Genomic DNA, 22,134 nt, shown 5'->3' with positions numbered 1-22,134 from the left:
CATTAGGCTAATATACTGGATTGGTCATATGGGGGACCTTGGCATTTTCAGACTTAGTATTTTCAGTTTATCATTAGAGAGTGATTTCAAAAGGTCAGGACACATGATCACTTTACTGTCCCTGAGACACAAAGTCTGGGACCTCCACAGGCCTCCCCTAGGATTGTACTCATCAGGCAATGAGGCAGGTATGCAAATGTAAATCCTGGAAAAAGCAAAGTGAGCTTAGCTGGCTCTGGCTCCCCATTTTCTCCAGATTTCCCTGGTCACTTATCATCCTCCAAAATTCAGATATTCTCATTAAGGGCTTGAAAGTATCACAGAAATTTCTAAAAATTACACTTTACTGCATGCAGCGTGCAGGAGTGGTATTAGCAAATTTGGATTTTGTGGCAAGTCTCAGCACAATGTCATCCTGCTGGTGATCAAATACAACCTGGATGAATTTCTATGAGGGATGAAGGAAGGAAGGGAGGGAAGGAGGGAGGAACCCTGCACAGGGTGTTCCCTGCAGGGTGTCAGGGGTCCCCAGATCTGCTACTAGCATCAATGGGAAAATTCCTTTTCTCTTTCTTTCTCTTTCTCCCTCCTTCTGTGTCTTTCTGTTAATTTCCTAGCAGCAAAACCCTTTATCCAAATGAAAGTTGCAAACTTCCACACAGGATCCTTCTAGTCCTCCTCCCAGGAGACCTCAAAGCCCCCATGAAAACCTGTTGAAACTCTGAGGCTAGACCCTCTAGGACTACATCAAGTGTTAGCATGCTGACAGTTCTAAGATGATGAGGAGCAAAAGAACACTGTCCTAGGGGAGGCCTGTGGAGGTCCCAGGCTTTGTGAGCTCGAAAGAGCATCTGTTTCAGGGGCGCCACTAGCAAAAGCTGCCTCCAAAGCTGGGCTTTGAATCTATTGCATTTATTTGATTTACCTTACTCATAATCACCTGTCCTTATATAACCTTCATTGTGTGCAGTACAGGAATCATTAGCTGACTCACTGTTGCTGAGGCAGTGATTGGCTGTGATGGGGAATCTAGGAATCTGCAAGGCTGGAGCTAACAAAACCCCTACCCCGGGCCAGGACTTGCTGTGGGGAAAGATAGCTCTGGCTTCCGTGTCCCTCGGCGGGAGAGGCCCTCTGGATGCATGATGACTGGTTTATTTTCCATTCAGATGTTCTCTCCTAGGCTATAGTTTTCTTAAACAGGATAAATGAAACAGTATCTGGAGCTGTTGCCAGGGCAACCTGACACAGGGCTTCACCCTCAGCTACTGTATATGTATGTAATTTGTCAAAGGCAGCTGGCTTAAGGAGAGAGAAAAGGAAGGGAATAGTTGCTACTTGGGGTCCTTAAAATTAAATTTAAAGACTATCTTCTGGTTAAATCAACTTCTGTGGAACAAGAAAGCAGTTGTGATCCTTGCAATAAAAATTCAGAAAACTCAGGCCGGAAGGTTAAGAGGGCAAACGTTTAACTTTTCTTTTGTGAGATCTGTAAAATCGTTGCGTATCAGGGCTTTTAACACTGAGCTGCTTGAAGGCCTGGAGCTGAAAGCAATGCCCTGAAGGGGATGGAACAGTTAGATGGTGAGACACTGAAGGTGGGTGCCTGGGTGGCTCAGCGGTTGAGCATCTGCCTTCAACTTGGGTAGTGATCCCGGAGTCCTGGAATCAAGTCCCACATCGGGCGGGTCCCCGCAGGGAACCTGCTTCTCCTTCGGCCTATGTCTCTGCCTGTTTTTCTGTGTCTCTCTCATGAATAAATAAATAAAATCTTAAAAAAAAAAAAAAAAGACACTGAAGAAAGCCAGCAGGATATTCAGGTATATGTAGATAAATATGAAACGGGGAGTTCTTGACACATTTGATAACTCTTCTCTCCTCAAACCATAACCTCTCATGACAGTAACCACTTGTACAGAGACCAGCATTACAGAGCATTGCAAAGCTTGGACCAAGTTCAGTCAGCTCACAGTATGGATAAAAAGACTGGTCCATAAAAGATAGCCCACTCAAGGTTAGCCAGCTGGGCAAGGGCAGAACTAAGCCAGAAACACCGTTTCCTGCTTCCCCATGATCTTTCCACTAATCTGATGGCTCTTTCCTGTGCTTCTTTGAAAGAGGCACAAGCTGGACAGCTTTCAAAGTATGCCTCATGGAGCCTGGGGCCGAGCTGTGAGGGCATGGGCCATCCCCTGCCCTCAAAGGAATGGCTCCCTTTCCATCTATTTTTATATCCACTGGGGCCCCCACTTAAAATTATTTAAGGGGGGATCCCTGAGTGGCGCAGCGGTTTGGCGCCTGCCTTTGGCCCAGGGCGGGATCCTGGAGACCTGGGATGGAATCCCACGTCGGGCTCCCGGTGCATGGAGCCTGCTTCTCCCTCTGCCTGTGTCTCTGCCTCTCTCTCTCTCTCTCTGTGACTATCATAAATAAAAATAAAAATAAATAAAAATAAATAAAAATAAATAAAAATAAATAAAAAATAAAATTATTTAAGGGAAAAATCTTTACTAAAAAAAGTTTGAAGATCACCAGTCTAAAAAGATAAATTCAGTAGATCGTGGTGGTAGTTGTGCAACCTTGTGAACATATTAAAAACCTCTGAATCATATGCTTTACTATAGTTATCCGGTTTTTTTTAACATTTGTTTTATTTATTATATATTTATTTAAATTAAAAAAACTAAATAGCCCTTTATTCACACAAAGAGGGGCACTAAGATAAGAGGTGAGTGGTACTTAGGGTCAGGGACCAAATAGGAATGGAATAGAGCAAGGCTGAACCAGACATCCTCCATGCCCACCCCAACCTCCCCACTCCCAAGCCCCTGGGCAGCTCCTTACCGAATTGGTGCCAAGGATCTGTAGGTTGGGCTTCTCTGATTCCAGCAGTTTGGCCACCATCTTGAGGAAACTCTCTACAAAGAGGTTGATGCTCTGGCAGTGGCAGGCCATGAGCAACTGGTCCAGTGCCTCCATGGCGATGCACACGTACCTGGGGAAAGCAATACCATCACTGGGTCTCATGCTCATTCCACCCTCGTTGCATGACTGGGACGATCAGCATAGTGACCATATGGCCAGAATCTGGGTACTGAGGCTCTTCCAATAGGCTGCCAATGTCTGAATAGCCATTCCAACTAGTGCCTACTCCAGTCCAGCACCAAGAATCAGAAGGAACCAGAGCTGGAAGGGAGCTTGGAGACCAGCTCCCCCCTAGTCCCTCATTCTACAGATGAAGGACAGACGAAGTGTCCCATTTCATTAATAGACATAAGCAGAAAGGATTGATGCCTGGAAGAGCAAATTCTGAACCCAAACCCAATGAGATCAAAGAATTCCTTGATCTGAGGTCAGGAAGTGTTTGTTGAGCACCCACAGGAGAAACTCTGTCTTAGTGCAGGGATGTAAGGAAAGAGGAAGCCCTTTAAGTCAAGGAGCCTCAAGTTAGATGGACAAGATAAACACAAAGATATCTCCTGTAAAGGGAAAATAAGAAATGCTACAAGAAAATCATACAGGACATCCCAAAGAGTTCCACCGAAGGGTGATGGTTCCAGGGGGAGGAAGAGAAGAGCTCTAGGAAGGACGTTTGAAGAATCTGAGATGGGCTTGAAGACCAGTCAACTGCAAAGTTTAAGAAATATAAAATCTGCAGGTATTGCATTTGAAGACCTCAGAAGTCCTATGATCATCACACATATGGTTGATGGCAGGCAGTATGATATTTAGGCGATGCATACCATACCTCGGGAGCATCTGTACCTCACAGAGTAAAATACACACGGAACAAAATTATCTTTTTTCCTAATGAGGAGGATTCTAAGTCCTTACTGACTTACTTATTCCCTCTAAAGTCTAGAACCTGAGTGAATACCTCTGGAAACCAGAAATACGCAGTGCCCAATGATGAATGGCTTCTGAGATAAGTCAGGTCATCCTATTTTTTGACAACCAAATAAAAACTTCTTTATATTTCAAGCTAAACCTTAACAACTTTATCCTTTATTCACAATTTTACTTTCAGGAATAGTAAAAAGACAGGGCTATACCTTTTACACGCCAGCCCTTCAACCACTTGAAAAGATCAATCTCATTTTTCTTGCTCTTTTCTTCCCCGTGCTAAAAATATCCAATCCTTTCCAAACTAGCCTTTGTTGGACAACCCCTGATTATCCTGGCTGGTGCTTGTCTTCTTCAATGCCTCTCTTGAATCCCAAGAAAAATGCCACAAATCAAATTCCTATTGAGAATTAGGAGTGCACATCTGAGTCCAAACTCGACGTGTGTTCTGTGGTGGAGACATGAGTGCATGGTCAAGTGAGGTATATCATCAAGGGTTCATGTCCTCCTTATAAAGTACTTGCACACTAAAGAAAACAGATGACCTGGGTGGCTCAGTCAGTTGAGTCTCTGACTCTTGATTTTGGTCCAGGTCATGATCTCAGAGTTGTGAGATGGGGCTCCACATTGGGCTCTGCACTGGACCTGGAGCCTGTTTAAAATTCTCTCTCTTCCTCTCCCTCTGCCCCTCACCCTGCTCTCTCTAAAAGAAAAGAAAGAAAGAAAGAAAGAAAGAAAGAAAGAAAGAAAGAAAGAAAAAGAAAGAAAGAAAGAAAACAAAGTAGGTGTTCAATGGAAAAGGTTATTGTTTAACTTCTGACAAAAACACTGTTGCAAATCTGTCCAAAATAATTTTATTTTTATTTATTTTAAAAAAGATTTTATTTATTTATTCATGAGAGACACAGAGAGAGACAGAGACATAGACAGAGGGAGAAGCAGGCTCCCTGCGTGAATCCTGATGCCGGACTTTATCCCAGGACCCGGGGATCACGCCCTGAGCCAAAGGCAGATGCTTAACCACTGAGCCACCCAGGTGCCCTGTCCAAAATCATTCGAGTTAAAATCTTTATAATTTTTGGGGGGGAGTTAGGTTTCTGAGGCAGAATGCTAGAAGTCTTTCCTGTAATCTCTTTCCCCCCTCCTCCCCAGTAATTAGGAATTTTAGCTGAGCTTGTGACTGCTCACCAGGATCAGTTCCCAGCCCCTTTTGCGGCTAGCTGAGGTCACGTGAGTGAAATGTTGCCATTAAAATGAGGGACAGTGAGGTGAACAATGTCAGCGTCACTTGCTTAAAGGACAGGATTGGCCTCCACGTCCTCCCCTTCCCTTTGCCTGCCAGCTAAGGAGTGGCAATACCTGGAGTCCCAGACATGGAAGTCTCTGGACAGCCTCAGGGTGCAGAGCCCACACAGCCAGACTGGACGATGACACGAGAGAGGACAAAACCACTTCCATATTGCTGGAGCCACTGAGTTTTTACACAAATAACACAGATACCTAATGATCAGGTTTGGGAGTGCTTGGGGAGCCTCATGATGCAAATAAAAGCAAATCCCGAGCAATCCAAAGCAAATCAGCGACTGATCTCATAAGAAGGAGAAGAGAAGCTGGAAGTGATTCTATCCTGTGAGGGGAAGATTATCCTAAGAACCCTGCGGACTCATGTGTGAGCTCACGTGCTGTTCCAGGGCCTTGATCCTCCTACTTGTTAAGCCACACCATGTGGACTAGAATAGTACTTCCTTTTACACAGAAATGCACGATAGGTAAAGTGGGCAGAGAACTCCTCACCCTAACAGAGGTGCTGAGGGATCAGATTAATGCCTTCAAGTCAAAAGCAAGTAGCAAAAGACTTGTCTGAAAGATTATGGTGGATGTGTCAGCACGAGCTTTTAAAGTGTGAAAGCTGCCTGATGCTCGAAAGCCAGGTTCATATGCCAGGCATATCATAAAGGATGAATGAAAAGATTTATTCTCCTTTATGCCTCAGTCCCAGTCATACCCATCTTTGGAATGTTAGGCAGATATTTGAAAAGCCTTGATTAGCTAGTTGCTTATCTTCTTTTTCAAACAAAGTTTGGTTGAATAAAAAAAATAGATAAAAAGTATGACTATGAGGTGATTTCTGGAGGTACCCTGAGGCCACAACACAAACCCGCACAACGCTGCTTATGGCAGCTGTTCAGTTTCAGACATCATGTGTCCAAACTGCCTGGCACATGAGCCAGCTCTGCAAATCCAAACATATAAAGTAACAGCAGCCGTGGCATCTCCTCAATGATTGCGTTTTTTTTTTTTTTTAAGACATCAGATACCATTTCTTAGATACCCTTGAGCTAACTTTTATACTGAGCAATCGTAAGAAAAACAGCTTTCCTACTCTGAAATTGTCCTGTCCATTTTTGAAAAGTGTTTACTGAACTGAGTCTACTATTATTAAATTATTATTTAATAATATTAAGCACTATTAATGATCATCTCTGGGCATGTTTACAAATGGATCAGGTCATGCTCTTATCTACAGAATGTCTTTCAAATATAAAGCCAGCATTGGTCTTAGAGCTCCTGGAGTGCACAGGAGCCACCAGTCCCAGCTGGGGCAAGGGTGGGGCGGGGGGTAGGAGTGGCTGGCCATTCCTGGCACACGACAGCCTTGCTCTTCAGAGGCCATCCCCATCACAGTCCAGGAAACCTGCCATTCTTTGCAGATAGTCCCTGCATGTTTCAGGTCGGCTGTGCTGGCCAGTGAGGCAGACTGAATCCCATGTGGTTGGGAAGCAGCCTGGCTGAGGCCCTTCCGAAAGAGACACGCTTTCCTTGCAGACGAACCTGGCCACGTTTGGGCAACGGTGGCAGGAGAGCAGAATTCTCTTCTCTCATGAATCATCCCAGCATCTTAGGTATGAAGGGCTTCACCATTTGTTCACTAAGTTCAAATGAGGGAAAGGAAGAGGTTGGGTGGGGTTTGGCACGAGAAGAAACTAGAAGGCTTCCCAAATTCCAGAGTTTAGATCACTGCTTTTCCTCTTCCTGTAAAATATTCCCAGAAAATCCTAATAAGGTAAAACCATCCTTTGCAAACAAAATGAATGAATGAATGAATGAATGAAAAGAAAAAGAAAAAAGAAAAATTGGCTACTAACCAGGGGTGGAAATTCTGATGGAAAGTGAAAATTATGGTGGCAGAGAAAGTGAAAAGTCAGGCAGTTGAGGGCCTACTTCTTTGAATACACTCTTCTTTGTCCCTCATGTGGTGCCCTAATACTAATGATGGAAGGATTGTAATTATGAACTTGAATTTTTCAAAGTATCTTATAAGATTCAAAGCTCTCTGTGCTGGTCTGACCTTACCATAGCCCTCTTGGATACAACCTGTAGTGGGGCCCATCCTCTCAGGGAGAATAGAGCATGAGCTTCTCAGGATGATGGCTGCTCAAAGGACCAGGGCCAGATGGGTCGGTCTCAGCAGAAATCTGATCTGGGCTCGGTGTCCTGGAAGGAGTCCAGCATAGTAATAGGTCTGGGAAACTGAACTGGCCTGACTGAGAACGAGGAGCAGGAGGGAGCTGGTGAGGACGAGCCTGCCCCAAGGGCCCAAGGGGGAAGGGCAGGAGCGGGCACAGACTGCAGCAGCAGGTGACAACCAAGGGTCCTGGATGTACTCGTAGGGCTTCCCAGCAGGTGAGGAAGACAGAACCCATGGAATTTGAGATAGAATCGGGTTCACAGGTAGCAACCGACACTGGGAGAGGACACTTGATCGGTGACAACAGGAACGCAGGGGTGAGTGCCAAGGCAGGAGGTGAGTTATAACAATGGAGGAGAAACACAGGGCATGAGGCAAGAAGTATCTCATATTGAATTCCAGAACAGGCAGCTGGTTCTGCTCAAACACCTTACGCTCAGTCAAGAGGCACTGAGCTCCAGAAAAGGAGGAGCAGGTGTAGAGTCTGGGAACGGGGTGGGTGGGAGAAGACAGGCAAATTCAGAGATGAAGACTGGCAGGCAGGAGAGAGAGGACAGCTTAGACAGGGCCAGTCACTGCCCAAGAATCACTCAGAAGTCAATCGCCTTAACAGAGAACCTCTCATTCTATGCAGTTAGAATGGACTTGGTCAGCCCCACTCCTGGACAGAAACTTCTGGGTTTTAGGAACACAAAAGTAGGGGCTGACCTCAGCCAGGGGAGGAAAGGATAAAGCTCCTCTTCTAGTAGGAATCTGCAATATCTCTGTCTGAAGGGTCAAGGCCATCCTCCAACCCTGTTCAGGCTCCTCCTGGGAAATGCGTGTCTCTTAGGAGTCCCACCAAATCAGGTCTGGGGTCAAGGTCCTCAGGGAGTAAGCCCATCCCTCTTTGGCTTGGGGATCTCCACCCTCCAGGCTCTAGGCACTGAGGAACCTGATAGAATCTGTATATGGTCAGAGCTCTGTGGTCACTGCCAACTGATCTTGAGTCTCACAAGGCACTTTCGGTGCCCCACCCCCGCTGCCCCGTGCTCTCCAGTTTCTAGGGGTGTTCTAGCAGTTGGGCTGAATTGGAAGGAAAATGTACAAAGATGGAGAAAAATAGAGGGAAATCTCACTTTTTGCTCCTCTGCACATCTCTGCCCATCATGGCCCATGTCAATGAGCAGTAACTTGGAATTCACACCTTGTTCTCTCCCTGCCTGCATCTGGTTATCATCCTGGATGCTAAACACATATAAAGGCAGAGTTTGCACACGACTGGAGTGGGGTGATGAAGCAGGGAGGCAGTGGGGTAGAAGAGGACAGTTCTGCTACTGAGTCCAACACCCAAGGTTTGTGTCATCCATAAATGGTCAAACCATAAATACAGACACCTGTGTGATGACGGGGGACACAGCCCCGGAGCCTGAAGGAGGATATTTTGCTCTTCCAGAGCTGCCATCAGGAAGTTACTGATGACTAGGAAGATAATAATGATGTGCATGGCATTGGGGCGGGCAAGGAGAAAGAATAGGAGATCAGATCTAACAGATTTTTCTTCTCCAAATGTTTATGATTAAAGCTTCCAGTGAGGCCTTCAAGCCTTTAAATACTTAGATGCTGCAATGACTATTTTTAACAGAATGATACCAATTTTGAATTGCAGTTCTAAGGGCAGTGGAATATGATTCGAAGTGGCTCTGCTGGCTATAGGACATTTTTACTGAGAACCATCACTGCAGAGAGGGCAGATAAAATTAGTATTAAATGTGTAATGTTATTGCTAGCATATTAGTTTTAGGTTCAATCTAGGATAAAGTCATTTTTACTTGCTTGAGCATGCTTTATAATATGTCAAGGCGATTTATATAATCAGCACGTACAGTGCATTTGTGCCCTTTTTATTGAGCGTGTAGCCTAATTTCATTTTATAAGATGATGATAGAAATGTATTGTTTCCGGTCTTGCTGTTACTCCTAGGGATAGTTTGATTTCAGATTTGCTGGTGGATCCTGCAGAGGTTGGACCTCTACACCCTATTGGCACAATGCACACCTTTCCCTCCAGGGCTCATTCTGGCTTCCTCACCTGGAAGAAGGTATCTTGGCAGGTGGTAGGGCTGATGGGCAGTGGTGGGGGCCCATGATGATGGTGGGGGGTCAAGGGGAAAGGGCACTGCCCCTTGAGAGAGAGGTGTGAGGTACAGAAAGCCAGTGGTGATCGCCAGCCGGTCTATCTGGAGTGGGTCTAGAGCAGGCATGGCAGGTGCAGCAGGCATGGCTGGTGGAGCATGACTTAGGGGCAGGTTGTAGAAGTCCCCAGAAATTAAGCTGAGGAACTTGGATTTTATTCTTAAAGAGACAGATCTTCGTTTTGAAGATCTTGTCTGGAAGAACTGGAACAAGAGAGATGAAGCAGGGGAATAATTTCTAATGCTGCCATAATCTGGAGTCTGCAGCAGGAGAAAGGAAGAAGTAGAGGATGGATATATGGGGAATAGCCATTGCATAGCCTAAGCAACAAGACTTAGGAACAATTGTCCTAGATCTACCCCACCACCTGCCCTATCAGCAATGCCACCAGGGATGTCTTTGGGTTCTTTTACACAAATTCTCCAAATTGTGGTGTAGGTAGGACAGCAAACACAGTAGGTCCTGCTGCTCACTCTTCTTGTTGGAAAGTAACACATGCTTAATAGAGAACATTTAGGAAATACACAAAAAAGGTAGATAGGACATAAAACAAAGCTCACACACACACACAAACCTAAACACACTGCTCCAAAAAAGAGCACCCCTAACATTTATGGCATAATTGTTTTTACTATATTCTCTAGGCATTGAGATTTGTTGTCTATTTTTTAACTTGATTGTAAAATACTATATACATAATTATTTATTCTATTTTTCATTTACTTAAGGCATTTTCATTATTATGTGGAAAGCATGTTTATGAACCTCATTTCTATCGAATTATATTCTATTTTTCATTTATTTAAGGCATTTTCATTATTATGTGGAAAGCATGTTTATGAACATCATTTCTATCGAATAGATAATATTTCACTAATCATAATTTGCTAAACCATTTTCCTCTTATTGGACATTAATTTTCACTATTTCATTATTATAAAAAACACCATAATGAACATATTTGTGTGTAAAGCTAGTTTATATTTAAGATTGATTTCTTGGGATAGAAGAATAGAAAAGGAATTTAGTGGACCAAAGGGCATAAATGTTTTTGAAGATTTGATCTACATTTCAAAATTACTTTCTAAAAAGGTTCAATCAATTTGTACTTATTCTTGAAAAGTATGAAACTGCCCCCCATGTTGCCATTCCTTGGTTAATACTGGAAATACTGTTTTTTCAAGTTTTTATTTACTTATTTGACAGAGAAAGGGAGAGAGAGCGAGAGAGCACAAGCAGGAGAAGGAGAGGGAGAAGCCAGTTCCCTGCTAAGCAGGGAGCCCAATGCAGGACTTGATCCCAGGACTCCAGGATCACCTGAACTGAAGGCAAAGACACTTAACTGACAGAGCCACCAGGTGCCCCTAGAAATACTTTTTTATCAGTTTGCTAAGTGAAGATGTTCTCTTAGTATTTCAAGCCACATCTTTGATTATAAGTTTGTTGACTATTATTATTTCTTCTTCCTCTTTCTGTGAATTGGTTATTTGCGGCTCTGGCTTCACAGCTTTTAGTGACTAATTTTCTCCACTCCAGCCCCACCATTTGTTATATGCAACCAATAGATGAGTTTGAATCCTTTGTCTTATTCTTTCAAAACACTTTTTTTGTTCTCTTTTAAATTTTGATGGTTTCTTTTTTTGACAGCAAAATATTTAAATTTTTTAAACAGTTAAATCTATTGATCAGTTGTTTTCTTTTTCTTTTAAGATTTTATTTATTTATTCATGAGGGACACAGAGAGAGAGAGAGAGAGAGAGGCAAAGACACAGGCAGAGGAAGAAACAGGCTCCATGTAGGGTGCCTGATGTGGGACTCGATCCGGGGTCTCCAGGATCATGCCCTGGGCCAAAGGCAGGCACTAAACCACTGCGCCACCCAGGGATCCCTGATCAGTTATTTTCATTTCAGATTTCTTTACTAAACATAGCAAGTCCTTCCCTCTCAGAAGATTGATAAATATTTCATTTAAGTGTATTTTCAATGGACAAATTACCCCTAACCTTGCCTTCTCCCTAGAATGTAGATGGCTCCGCCCTTTTTAATATTTAATGTCTGATTTTTTTAATTAGAGAGAGAGGGAAGTGGGCCAGGGGGAGAAGGAGAGAGAGAACCCCAAGCACACTCAATGCGGGGCTTGATCTTAAGATCCTAAGATCATGACCTGAACTGAAATCAAGAGTCGGCAGTTAACCAACTTAGCCATCCAGACACCCCCTTCTCCCTACTCTGCTTTTTAAGACTGTAAGTTTATTGGTTTGATGAGAATAATTGCAGATTCTGGACTAGACCAACATTTCAAGGCCCCAGATTGTGGGTGAAGGCTTCTGAATAGAGACACAATGGGTAAATGGTGAAGGCTTCTAAATAGAGACACAATGGGTAAAAAGAGGTGCTCCTAGAAAGCCAATATCCCCTTCTTCCTACATCTTGACAGCAACATCAAATTTTACTCTGCCATTGCAGGAACACATGCAACTCTCCCTCAGGCCCAGTCCCTGTTTTCCTAGTTTGCTCAATGACCAAGTCTACTATCATTTTCATAAAAGGATCCTATATTTTGCCCTAAAAATATAATATTTTTGAAAATATCTCTCATTTTCTCACATTTCTTACCCATATCGATGACGACCCACATCACGGATGAGCCTCTCAGAGAGGTAGGCGCCAATTCGATCCAGCTTCTCTGGAGCTGAGAGGGCATAGAAGGTCAGCTTCTCCATGTTAGTCTTCACTAGGCCATCCTGTAAAAGACAGGCCATTATGTTGCACCATGACCATTCCATGGCTAGAAGGGTTCAAGTCTAACGGTAAATAATATGTCAATTCAATAACCATTTTCCAGAGTGCCATTCTGTATGTGACAAATCCCGCTATGTGGGGTCAGGGATATAGAGATGGTTAAAGCATCATTCCTGCCTCCCAGGAACTCACAACTTAGCCCAAAGTGTGCCAGCTATAAATTAGAATAGTGGCATAAATGTATATATTATGTATATATATATATGTATGGGGGTACATGTGGCTGTGTATATATATGCACCTGTATATATGTGTGTATACGCGCGCGCGTGTGTGTGTGTGTGTGTGAGTGAATGACAAGGCTTCATTGAAAGCAATCAGAATTAAAATGTACTGGGTATCCAGCACCAAGACATGAACAGGAAAAGAAGGCGGCTCAACAGCAATTAGGAAATTTTCCAGCGGATGCTAGGAAGTATGGCCCTTCAACTGTTCATCAAGAAGATGTCACTGATTTCTGGAGAGCAAATCAAAAACATCAGATCCTGACATTTCCAAAACCACACAACCTGTCATGCAGCCTGAGCAGGGAGGGGCGGCTGGGAAGCCGAGAAGCCAGGCCTTCTGCGTGCGTGCGTGAGTTCATCCAGACACCTGGCAGCTGCCAGAGGGAGCCACAGAGAAGACACGGGCTCCTGAGCCAAAACCCAAGAAGGGAAGTGCTCCCACTACACAGCAGGGAAATAGAACCATCAAGAGAGTTTGCTCAAGGCACCATCACTCAGAGAGGAGACATGAGTGAGAAGGATGTCTCAGTGGTACAGCAAAGGCTCCGAGTGTGCCAAAACCAACTTCCCAAGCCCTCTGCAGATGCCAAATCTCCTCAGCCTGCAGGCCCCCAGCTGGCTCTCCCCACTGACCAGAGTCTGAGCAGGCCCACAGGCAGGGGCCTTCCCCTCACAGCCTTGGATGGGGTGAGGCGGTAGGAGGTGATGCCAGGGGGAGGTGTCACCTACCTCGGGATCTTCAGGGAAGATGTTGTCAACCAGCCTTTTGTACCTGGGGCGCAGAGCACCGCAGCAGCCACACACACCTACAACGGCAAGAAGATAAACCTGTGAGTGTAGCCTCCTAGGCAGGCTGAGGGGACTTGGGAACCAGGCCAAGGTGGCATTGTAAGGAGCCAAACCCATGTCAGGAAGCAGAAAGATTCCTCCCCTAGAGTGCCAGGGGCCCTGGAGTGACTGTCTCCCACAGCTTGCCCACATTCCAAACATTTGTCCTTTGTGTTTTGTGTCTTTTGTTTGGGGCTCCAGCGCAGGAGCATATGTGAGCATGATACCAGCACTTGTTCATGAAGCCAGGTGTGGAGGAGCGCTTTGAGGGCTGGGAGCTCACCTAAAGGTCAGGTGCCACCCCTACATATGTTCCTGGCACATGGGCGGGCATGTTCAGGTGGACATACACACACACACACACATGCACACACACTTTTGGGGGCAGGACTGCAAACCTGCCTCCGGCAGCCCAAGAACCTCCCCTGGCATCCTGAGAAGGTGGACACAGCTTGGAGGCATGCTTGTTCCTCCTCCTGCTCCTCACTGGCACCCCACTTCTTCTATTCTCTCTCCTCAATCTCCTCCACCATCCCATCCCCTGGAGGCATTTCCATTATAGAATGTTATATGAAACTATGATAAATTAACATGACTATTAATTATTAACATTTGAAAATGCATCTTTAATGCGGTGTAAGGGTGGTGTTTCAGGGTGAGGTGGGGGTCCTAGCGGGCAGCCAGGCCATGCGTGGTCCTCCAGGCCAGCACCCCCACCCCACGAAGTGTTCACCAGTCTGTGGCAAAAGACTAAGAACAACGTGGTACATTTTTAGAAAGCTGAATCTCTTCCATGGAGGAGACTGTCGGACATGACCTCTTTCTTTGTCTTCAGGTGCTTGAGATGGTGGTGTTAGGAAGTCAGCAGTAATAGAACAAACCTTGGGAAAATAAGAAGCTGACTCTTGTAGGTCCCACCATCAAAACTTTCAGTGGACAAAGGAAACAACCATCTGGGAAGCGCTGCTGCTCTACCTTCCTCGGGGGCCCAGGGATCCTGCCTTTCACATCTCAGCCGCACCCCTCCCTGTCCCGTGGGGGGAGTGGGCCTTGTGGGGAGGAGCCGAGGGGAGGGCAGGGAAGGGCCTGGGAAAGTCCACCCCTTCCCAAAATAATTGCTCCCTCATTCTCCCAATTAATGCTTAATTCTGCTTGTACAAACTTTCCAGTTGAAATGCAAATGCACCACAGAAGGATCAAGCCTACGGGTCATTCAGAAAAGAATGAATTACTTTAGTGGGAATTACTTTAATCACACAAAGAGCTTTACAGCTTCGGAGAAAGGCAGCTTTCTGGGAATTTTGATTGGAAGGGGGTGCAGGGCAGTGGTGCCAGGAGGAGGAAGGAGCAGTGATTTGGGCCCTGGGGTGACTCAGGTACAAAGGAATGGGTGCTTTCTTGGGGAAGCCAAGGGGTGCGCCAAAGAAAGGCAAGATATCACATAACCGATTCATGTCACCCCTCATGGGGAGCTGTGTGCCCCCAACAGCACCCCCACCCCATGCATGGGGGGCAGTAGAACTGAGCCACGGCTGCAGAGCCAGGCTGTCCAGGTTCAGTCTCACTGGGTTGGCCTGGCATCTCCTCATCAGCCCTCTACCCATGCCTGGGGGTGGCGGGCGTTAGGGCTCTGGATGCCAGCTGGGGCTAGTTCTCATGAGTGAACAGCACCCAGGGGTGGCGTTCTCTGTCTTGGGCCTGCAAGCCTGGGATTTAAACCCATTCTCCTTCCCCCTTAGGCCACCTTGACTTATACCCAGGGCAGCTGTCAGCAGGCTTCTTCCCGAGACGCCCACAGGACCTGCCCTACACTCTCCCGGCAGCCTCTTTTGTCACTGTCCCCAGACCAGGAGCACCGGGCCTTTGTGTCTTAAGGGAATGAGGAAAGAGCAACAGGAGAAGCTAGGGTGGCAAAGCCACAGGGCCTGTCCCTTCCTCAAACATCTCTGAGAGGCCTATGAGACAGGATCTGCGCTGGACAGAGGCCAACTCATGGTTGCTAGAAACTCAGGCTTGTTGAGGAAGCACAAGCCAATTTTGGGTACTCAGGGCAGAAACCTCTGTGCAGGGGCCCTGAGGGGGCGTGGGGTTCTTGGTGTTACCAGGGGGACCAGGAGCTGCTTCCCACAGGCAGCAGGCCCAGTTGTAGTTTGGTTTAGGGACACTGGCTCTGTTTCTTCCCTGTAGAAACCAGGCAGCCTGTTGGTCTCCTGCTCTCTTGTGTTCTAGAAGGAATAAGCCTCAAGCTACTCTTCTGCTCCAGCGCCTCTGCCTGGAATGCGCCTTTCCCAGCACAGAGAACTCAAGGAACCACCAGGCAGGGCCCCCCACCCACCCCTCTGTGGGAACCAGTCACATTCAAGGCCCTAGGGCACTTACCCACCAGACAGGAAGAGGTAAAAAGGCCTTAAAATAATAAGAGAGGAATGCAGGTGCCCCCTCATCAGCAGAGCTGGCATTGCTTTCAGGCTGCTTCCTTTTTTCTTTTTTTAAAGATTTTATTTATTTATTCATGAGAGACACACTGAGAGAGGAAGAAACACAGGCAGAAGGAGAAGCAGGCTCCTTGCAGGGAGCCCGATGTGGGACTGGATCCCAGACCCACATGCCCTGAGCCAAAGTTAGACGCTCAACCACTGAGCCACCCAGGCGTCCCTCGGGGCGCTTCCTGACTGCTTCTTCCTAGTCTGTTCTTTCTTTCTGACCTCCTCAGACCCCTTGAGGGCTCTCAAGGCAGAGTGGTCAACAGCATGGGTTTTCATTCGTTCATTCTTTCTTTTTTTATTATTTTATTTTATTTTATTTATTTTATAAATATTTTATTTATTCATTCATGACAGACACACACAGAGAGAAGCAGAGACACAGGCAGAGGGAGAAGCAGGCTCCATGCAGGGAGCCCGACGGAGGACTCAATCCTGAGGTTCCAGGATCACGCCCTGGGCCGAAGGCAGACGCCCAACCACTGAGACACCAAGGCATCCCATTCTTTCTTTTTTTAAAAAAAGGTTTTGGGCAGCCCAGGTGGTGCAGCGGTTTAGCGCCGCCCGCAGCCCAGGGCGTGATCCTGGAGACCCTGGATGAGTCTCACGTCGGGCTCTCTGCATGGAGCCTGCTTCTCCCTCTGCCTGTGTCTCTGCCTCTCTCTCTCTCTCTGTGTCTCTATGAATAAATAAATAAAATCTTAAAAAAAAAAAAAAAGGTTTTATTTGGGGATCCCTGGGTGGCCCAGCGGTTTGGCGCCACCTTCGGCCCAGGGCGTGACCCTGGGGACCCGGGATGGAGTCCCAAGTCGGGCTCCCTGCGTGGAGCCTACTTCTCCCTCTGCCTGTGTCTCTGCCTCTCTTTGTCTCTCTCTCTGTGTCTCTCATGAATAAATAAATAAAATTTAAAAAAAAAAGAAAAGATTTTATTTATTTGAGAGAGAGAGAATGAGAGAGAGAGAGAGAGAGAGCACACGCATGTACATGCACCAGCAGGGGGAGGCCAGAGGAGCTGGGGGAGGGCAAAGGGAGAAGCAGACTCCCCACTGAGCACAGAGCCTGCCCATAGGGCTCTATCAATAGGACCCAGGAGATCATGACCTGAGCTGAAGTCAGGTGCTTAACCGACTGAGCCACCCAGGGGCCCCACAGCACAGCTTCTACTTAAATCCCAGGACCGCTACTTCTGAGATGCATGACCTGGAGCAAGTGATGACGCCGCATTGGTGAGTGTCCTGGGCTTGTGGCACCAGGCTGTTATGTTGGGAGGTCAAAGTGACTTGGTGGCTGCAAAGCCCACGAAGCAGGGCCAGGCGGTCGCAATCAGTGAAGGCTCACCAGTACTCTCCTCCCCTCTGCATTCCCCACCCCTGGGTCAGCCGAGCCCTTCCACCGCTGCCCACTGCTCTGTGCTGGCTGGTACAGCGTAGTGGGGCTTGCCCCATTGACCAAGGCCCGTGGACACCCAAAAAGGCCCGAGAAGTGAGGCTCACGGCAGTTCCTTCAGCTCAAAGCTCATTGGGTCTGTGGATCTGAAACATGAACCGCTTGCCCAAGGCAGCTCTCTGTACTTGCCTATCACAATAACTTGACTCCACCTCCAAGGATGGCTAGCATCTTCCCGAACCGGGCGTCCCCAAACCTTCTGGCCTCTGCAAACCCCAATGCAAATGTGACACACCAGGCGCTCACTCAACAGAGCAGACTTGGATGCTGACTGGATAAAGCAAGACTGTTGTTGGAGAGAATCCACAGGCCTGGCCCTCGGAAAGTCAGTCACTAGCACAGCAGTTGCTGCATGTTGAGATGGAAACAAAAGGGGCCCCATGAGAGAAAAACTGTTTTTTTTCCCCCTTTGCTTCTTTTTGGGCTCTATTCTTTCTAGGACCTGCACCCCCACCCCATTTTATACAAGCTTTGTAATGCAAATAGCATATGCCCTCCTTGTAAGGGACAAGGAGCTGATAGATTTCTCTGGAAGAGATAACATCTAAGGAAGGATCCAGTGAAAATGACCAGATGAAGGTATCATTTACCCATTCCAGACCATTGTCAAGGCCCCTGGCTCCAAGGAATAACACCTGGTTCCTAGTCTTTATTTTAACTGATTCCCAGATGCCTGCGAGGACAGGTACACCAGACTACCATCCTCAGTAAAAACCCGCAGACCCAGGCAGCCCTGGTGGTTCAGTGGTTTAGTGCCTGCCTTCGGCCTTCGGCCTGGGGCGTGATCCTAGGGACCCGGGATCGAGTCCCAAGTTGGGCTCCCTGCAGGGAGCCTGCTTCTCCCTCTGCCTGTGTCTCTGCCTCTCTCTCTGTCTCTCATGAATAAATAAATAAAATCTTTAAAAAAAAAAAAAACACAGACCCCAAAGAAAGGCTCATGTTCTTCTCCTTTCCAAGCCATCCCAGATGGTCCACCTGTTTCTGCTCTCTCTGCATCTTCTGGCTCACTCCAGCCTGCCAGCATCACTGTGGCGGAAGTGAAGGTCAACGTCAATGAACTGACCAGTACATGGGGATAGAGCAGAGGTCTGGAGAACAGAGCTGCATCCCCAAACCACATTCCATGAAGCTCTAGTTGTGAGATGCTAACAAGCATCTCTCAGGAAAAGGGTCTAAGGACAGATAAATGTATCAAATTGTGCATGCCAAATCTCCTGATTTCAGACTCATGGTGCAAATTAACATATTAAAGTCTCTGGAAAGTCACAAGGTAAAGGAACCTGTTGACATTTGTCACACCAACATCTCATTTTTTGCAATTACAAATATCACTGTGATGAATACTTTTAACATTCTTTTTCCAAGGCATATGCACTGCCTATCATAATATACTATAATACAATGCTGTAAATGTAATACATTGGAAATGGTGCTAATTTTAGAGTCTGAAAAGGACTGGGTTCAAGTCCTGGTTCTGTTGCGTTGAACTCTGAGTTCAAGTCCTGGTTCTGCCATTTTATCTTTGAGACTGTTTCCTCATCAATACAATAAGAAAAAAAGTTTCTCCCTAAGATACAATGCTATGACCACAGTCCCAGAATTTACCACAGATTCCAGAAAGGGAGAGATCACCTAGAGTTCTGATGGCTAGGGGAAGGGCTTCTCAGAAGAGAAGGGACAAGATGTGGGGTAGGATTCACAGAGGTAAAAAACACAATGGGTGCTTTATTTTTTATGTGCCAGGCTCAGTGCTAACATACTTTACTAGTGTTAACTTATTAAATCTTTACAACAACCCCATGGGGTGGTCCTATTTTGTCGCCACTTTACAGACAGGGATACTGAGGCATCAGAAGGTTAAGTTACCTGCTTAGAGTGACACAGCTGAGAAGTGGCAGACCAGGATTTGAACCCCAAAAATCCAGGGGCCATGATGTTGACTATCATGCCAGAGAGGGGAGGAGTTGGCACCGTCATGGAGCTCAGAAAACCAGGGGCTTATATGGAAAGAGAAGAACCATCAGGGCAGCATATCCTGAAGGGAACCAGAAAATGTCACCCTAAAATATGTCTCTTTGACATAAAAATTATTTTGAACTGAAGGCCATCAAGAAGCAATAAATGGGGGCACCTGGGGTGGCTCAGTTGATTAAGTGTCTGCCTTTGGCTCAGGTCATGATTCAGGGGTCCTGGGACAAGTCCTACATCAGGCTCCCTGAGGAGCCTGCTTCTCCCTCTCCCTCTGTTGCTTCCCCTGCTTGTGCTCTCTCTCCCTCTGTCAAACAAACAAATAAAATCTAAAAAAAAAAAAAAAAAAAAAGAAAGAAGCAGTAAACATAGAAATACCTCCCCCTTTCCTACATGAAGGCAGAAATGCAGAGAACGTACCAGAGGAATCCGCAAATAAACTTTATAAAGCTAACCCATATTTTCCTAGTTACTTCTTCACCATTTACAAGTAACCCAAGCCCTTTTGTTTTGTCAATTCTTCACAAATTTTTTGTGTCTGTTTAAAATATATGAAAGCTTTCTTCTGGTCGCCTGGTAGGTTCTCATTCTCTGATGAAGGTCCCCACCTTCCTCTAAGACTTCAGGTGAATTTGTCCCATTAATCTCTGTCAGTTTCATTCTCACACCCAGCCCTAAGAGGGTCAAGGGAGACTTTCTTCTCCCCTAAAACCTCAAGCTGTAAAGGGCATGAGTCATCTGGGGACTTCACTAAAATGCAGATTTTGGTTCAGCCCACAGGGATGGGGCCTGAAACCCTACCTCCCCTCGGCCACCACCGCTCCTGGTCCACGGACCGCACTTTGAGGGGGAGGCACCCCAGCACCGGGGTTAAGAATTTGGGCTTAGAGGGTCACTTGGGTGGCTGAGTCGATTAAGTGTCCCACTCTTGATATCGACTCAGGTCATGATCTCAGGGTCATGAGATGGAGTCTGCTTGGGGTTCTCTCCCTCTCCCTCTGCCCCTCCCCCTGCTCACACATGTACTCTGTCTCTCTCTCTCTCTAAATAAATTTAAAAAAAAATTTTTTAAGATTTTATTTATTCATGAGAGACACAAAGAGAGGCAGAGACATAGGCAGAGGGAGAAGCAGGCTCCCTGAAGGAATCCTGATGGGGGACTCGATCCTATAGGACCCCAGGATCACGATCTGAGCCAAAGGCAGATAGTCAACCACTGATCCTCCCAGGCGCCTCCTCTAAATAAATAAACTCTTAAAAAAATAATTTGGATTCAGGGGTCAGACGGGCTTAGGTTGAAATCCCAGCTCTTCTTGTTTCTGACTGTTTGACCTGGAATACGTTCCTTAACCCAGAGCCGAGTTTCCTCACATGACAAATGGAGCCAGCGATGGCCCCTGCCAGGGGACCGAGGTGCGGATCTGGCCACCACAGGCCCACCGCCTCTTCTCTCTTCCTCAACTCGCTTGAAGGGAAGACAGGGGCGGCCAGGCTGGGCCAGCCGAGGACAGCTTTGTGCAGCAGGCTGGACAGCTTAGGTCGTGCCTAGGTTACCAGGAAGCTCTGGGAGCCGCGGGAGCCGGGGGTGACAGTGACGATCAGCCTGGAGGTGGCATGCAAGACTGGACTCAGATTTAAGGCAGAGAGAGTGAGTGACTCGCCCCAGGTCGGGGTAACCGCCTGCAGTGAGGGATGTCATCGGGATGGGGAGGAAGGGGCGGAATCCGCAAGACTGGAGACCTGTGGGGAGGAAGGGCGGATGGCACTAAGGGGGACTGCGGGCTTTCCAGGACAGTGCCGGGACCTGGGCTGAGCTGGGAGGCCGGGGGGCGCGGGGACTTCAGGTGGGATTGCCCAGGAGGGCAAGGGCTTGGGAGAGAGACCAAGGCTGGAGCTCCGAGGCTGGTAGGCCCAGACACCACCGACCACCAGTGCCATGAACCGGGGTCCGATTGCTCAGGGCAAATGGGCAGGAGGAGCAAAAGGCAGAGCCCCTGAAGACGGCTGCCTTGTCCTTTCCCTCTGCCACTTTCTTCCTGTTTTCCCCTCCCACTAGTTTTCTGTAAAACATTTCAACTTTTCCTCATTTTTCTCCCCTTCCAAACGTCCTCCATCTAAGGCATTTGGGGCCTTCAGGCTGCTTGGTACCAGAAAAATGGCCTTATTAGCATGCTAAAAATCAAAATTCCCTCAGTAATCTGATTATCTAATTCACAAGATGCAGTAGCTGATAAACAGGCTTCCAGAGGGCATATGCATCTTAAAAAAAAACAAACCAAACAAAACTCTAAAACCAAACAAAATCATGTCTAACAGTAGAATCGTAGAGGCATGGGGCAGGGATAGGATGTTTATATGAGAAAAAGCAGTACACAAGTGTCTATAAACTGATCTGTTGTGTTGGACACTGGAGTTTTTTGTTTCTCAATCCTTTACATACATAGTTCTTAAAAAATTTTTATTTATGTATTCATGAGAAACACAGAGAGAAAGGCAGAGACATAGGCAGAGGGAGAAGCAGGCTTCCCACAGGGAGACTGATGCGGGACTCAATCCCAGGACCCTGGGATCACACCCTGAGCCAAAGGCAGATGCTCAACCACTGAGCCACCCAGGCATCCCTACATACCCAGTTTTAAGGAAAATTAGGTAGAGAAACAAAATTAATAGGCTTGTTCTTTTGGAGCAGAGAGGAAGTATAGAAAAAGTGAAAGTATAGAAAAAATGAAAAGTGAAGTATAGAAAAAATGTTTTGTATGTTTTTAAGCACAGGGTGACTTTCAAAAGAGGATAGGATGGACAACTCTGAAGCCATACAGCTGACCATATCCTGGAGGAAAGAAACACAAGAACAGATCGCAGAGGAAAAGAAATCTAACACTATTACGTACTGT

The 22,134-nt window shown here is 46.6% G+C and overlaps 1 protein-coding gene across 3 annotated transcripts in view; it reads right to left on the bottom strand.

The window, feature by feature from the left end:
• EFR3B (EFR3 homolog B) overlaps positions 1–22,134 on the bottom strand; it is an 89,717-nt gene that overhangs the window by 36,991 nt on the left and 30,592 nt on the right. For all 3 annotated transcript variants that reach the window (XM_038560948.1, XM_038560949.1, XM_038560950.1), the window contains exons 2-4: positions 13,245–13,321; positions 12,103–12,230; positions 2,845–2,995 (exon numbers count right to left, since the gene is read on the bottom strand). In XM_038560948.1, coding sequence (XP_038416876.1) covers positions 2,845–2,995; positions 12,103–12,230; positions 13,245–13,321 — 356 coding nt within the window. The remainder of the gene's footprint in view (positions 1–2,844; positions 2,996–12,102; positions 12,231–13,244; positions 13,322–22,134) is intronic.

This window comes from Canis lupus, chromosome 17, assembly GCF_011100685.1.
Source record: "Canis lupus familiaris isolate Mischka breed German Shepherd chromosome 17, alternate assembly UU_Cfam_GSD_1.0, whole genome shotgun sequence".
Taxonomy (NCBI): domain Eukaryota; kingdom Metazoa; phylum Chordata; class Mammalia; order Carnivora; family Canidae; genus Canis; species Canis lupus.
This window is presented reverse-complemented; position numbering and strand designations above follow the sequence as displayed.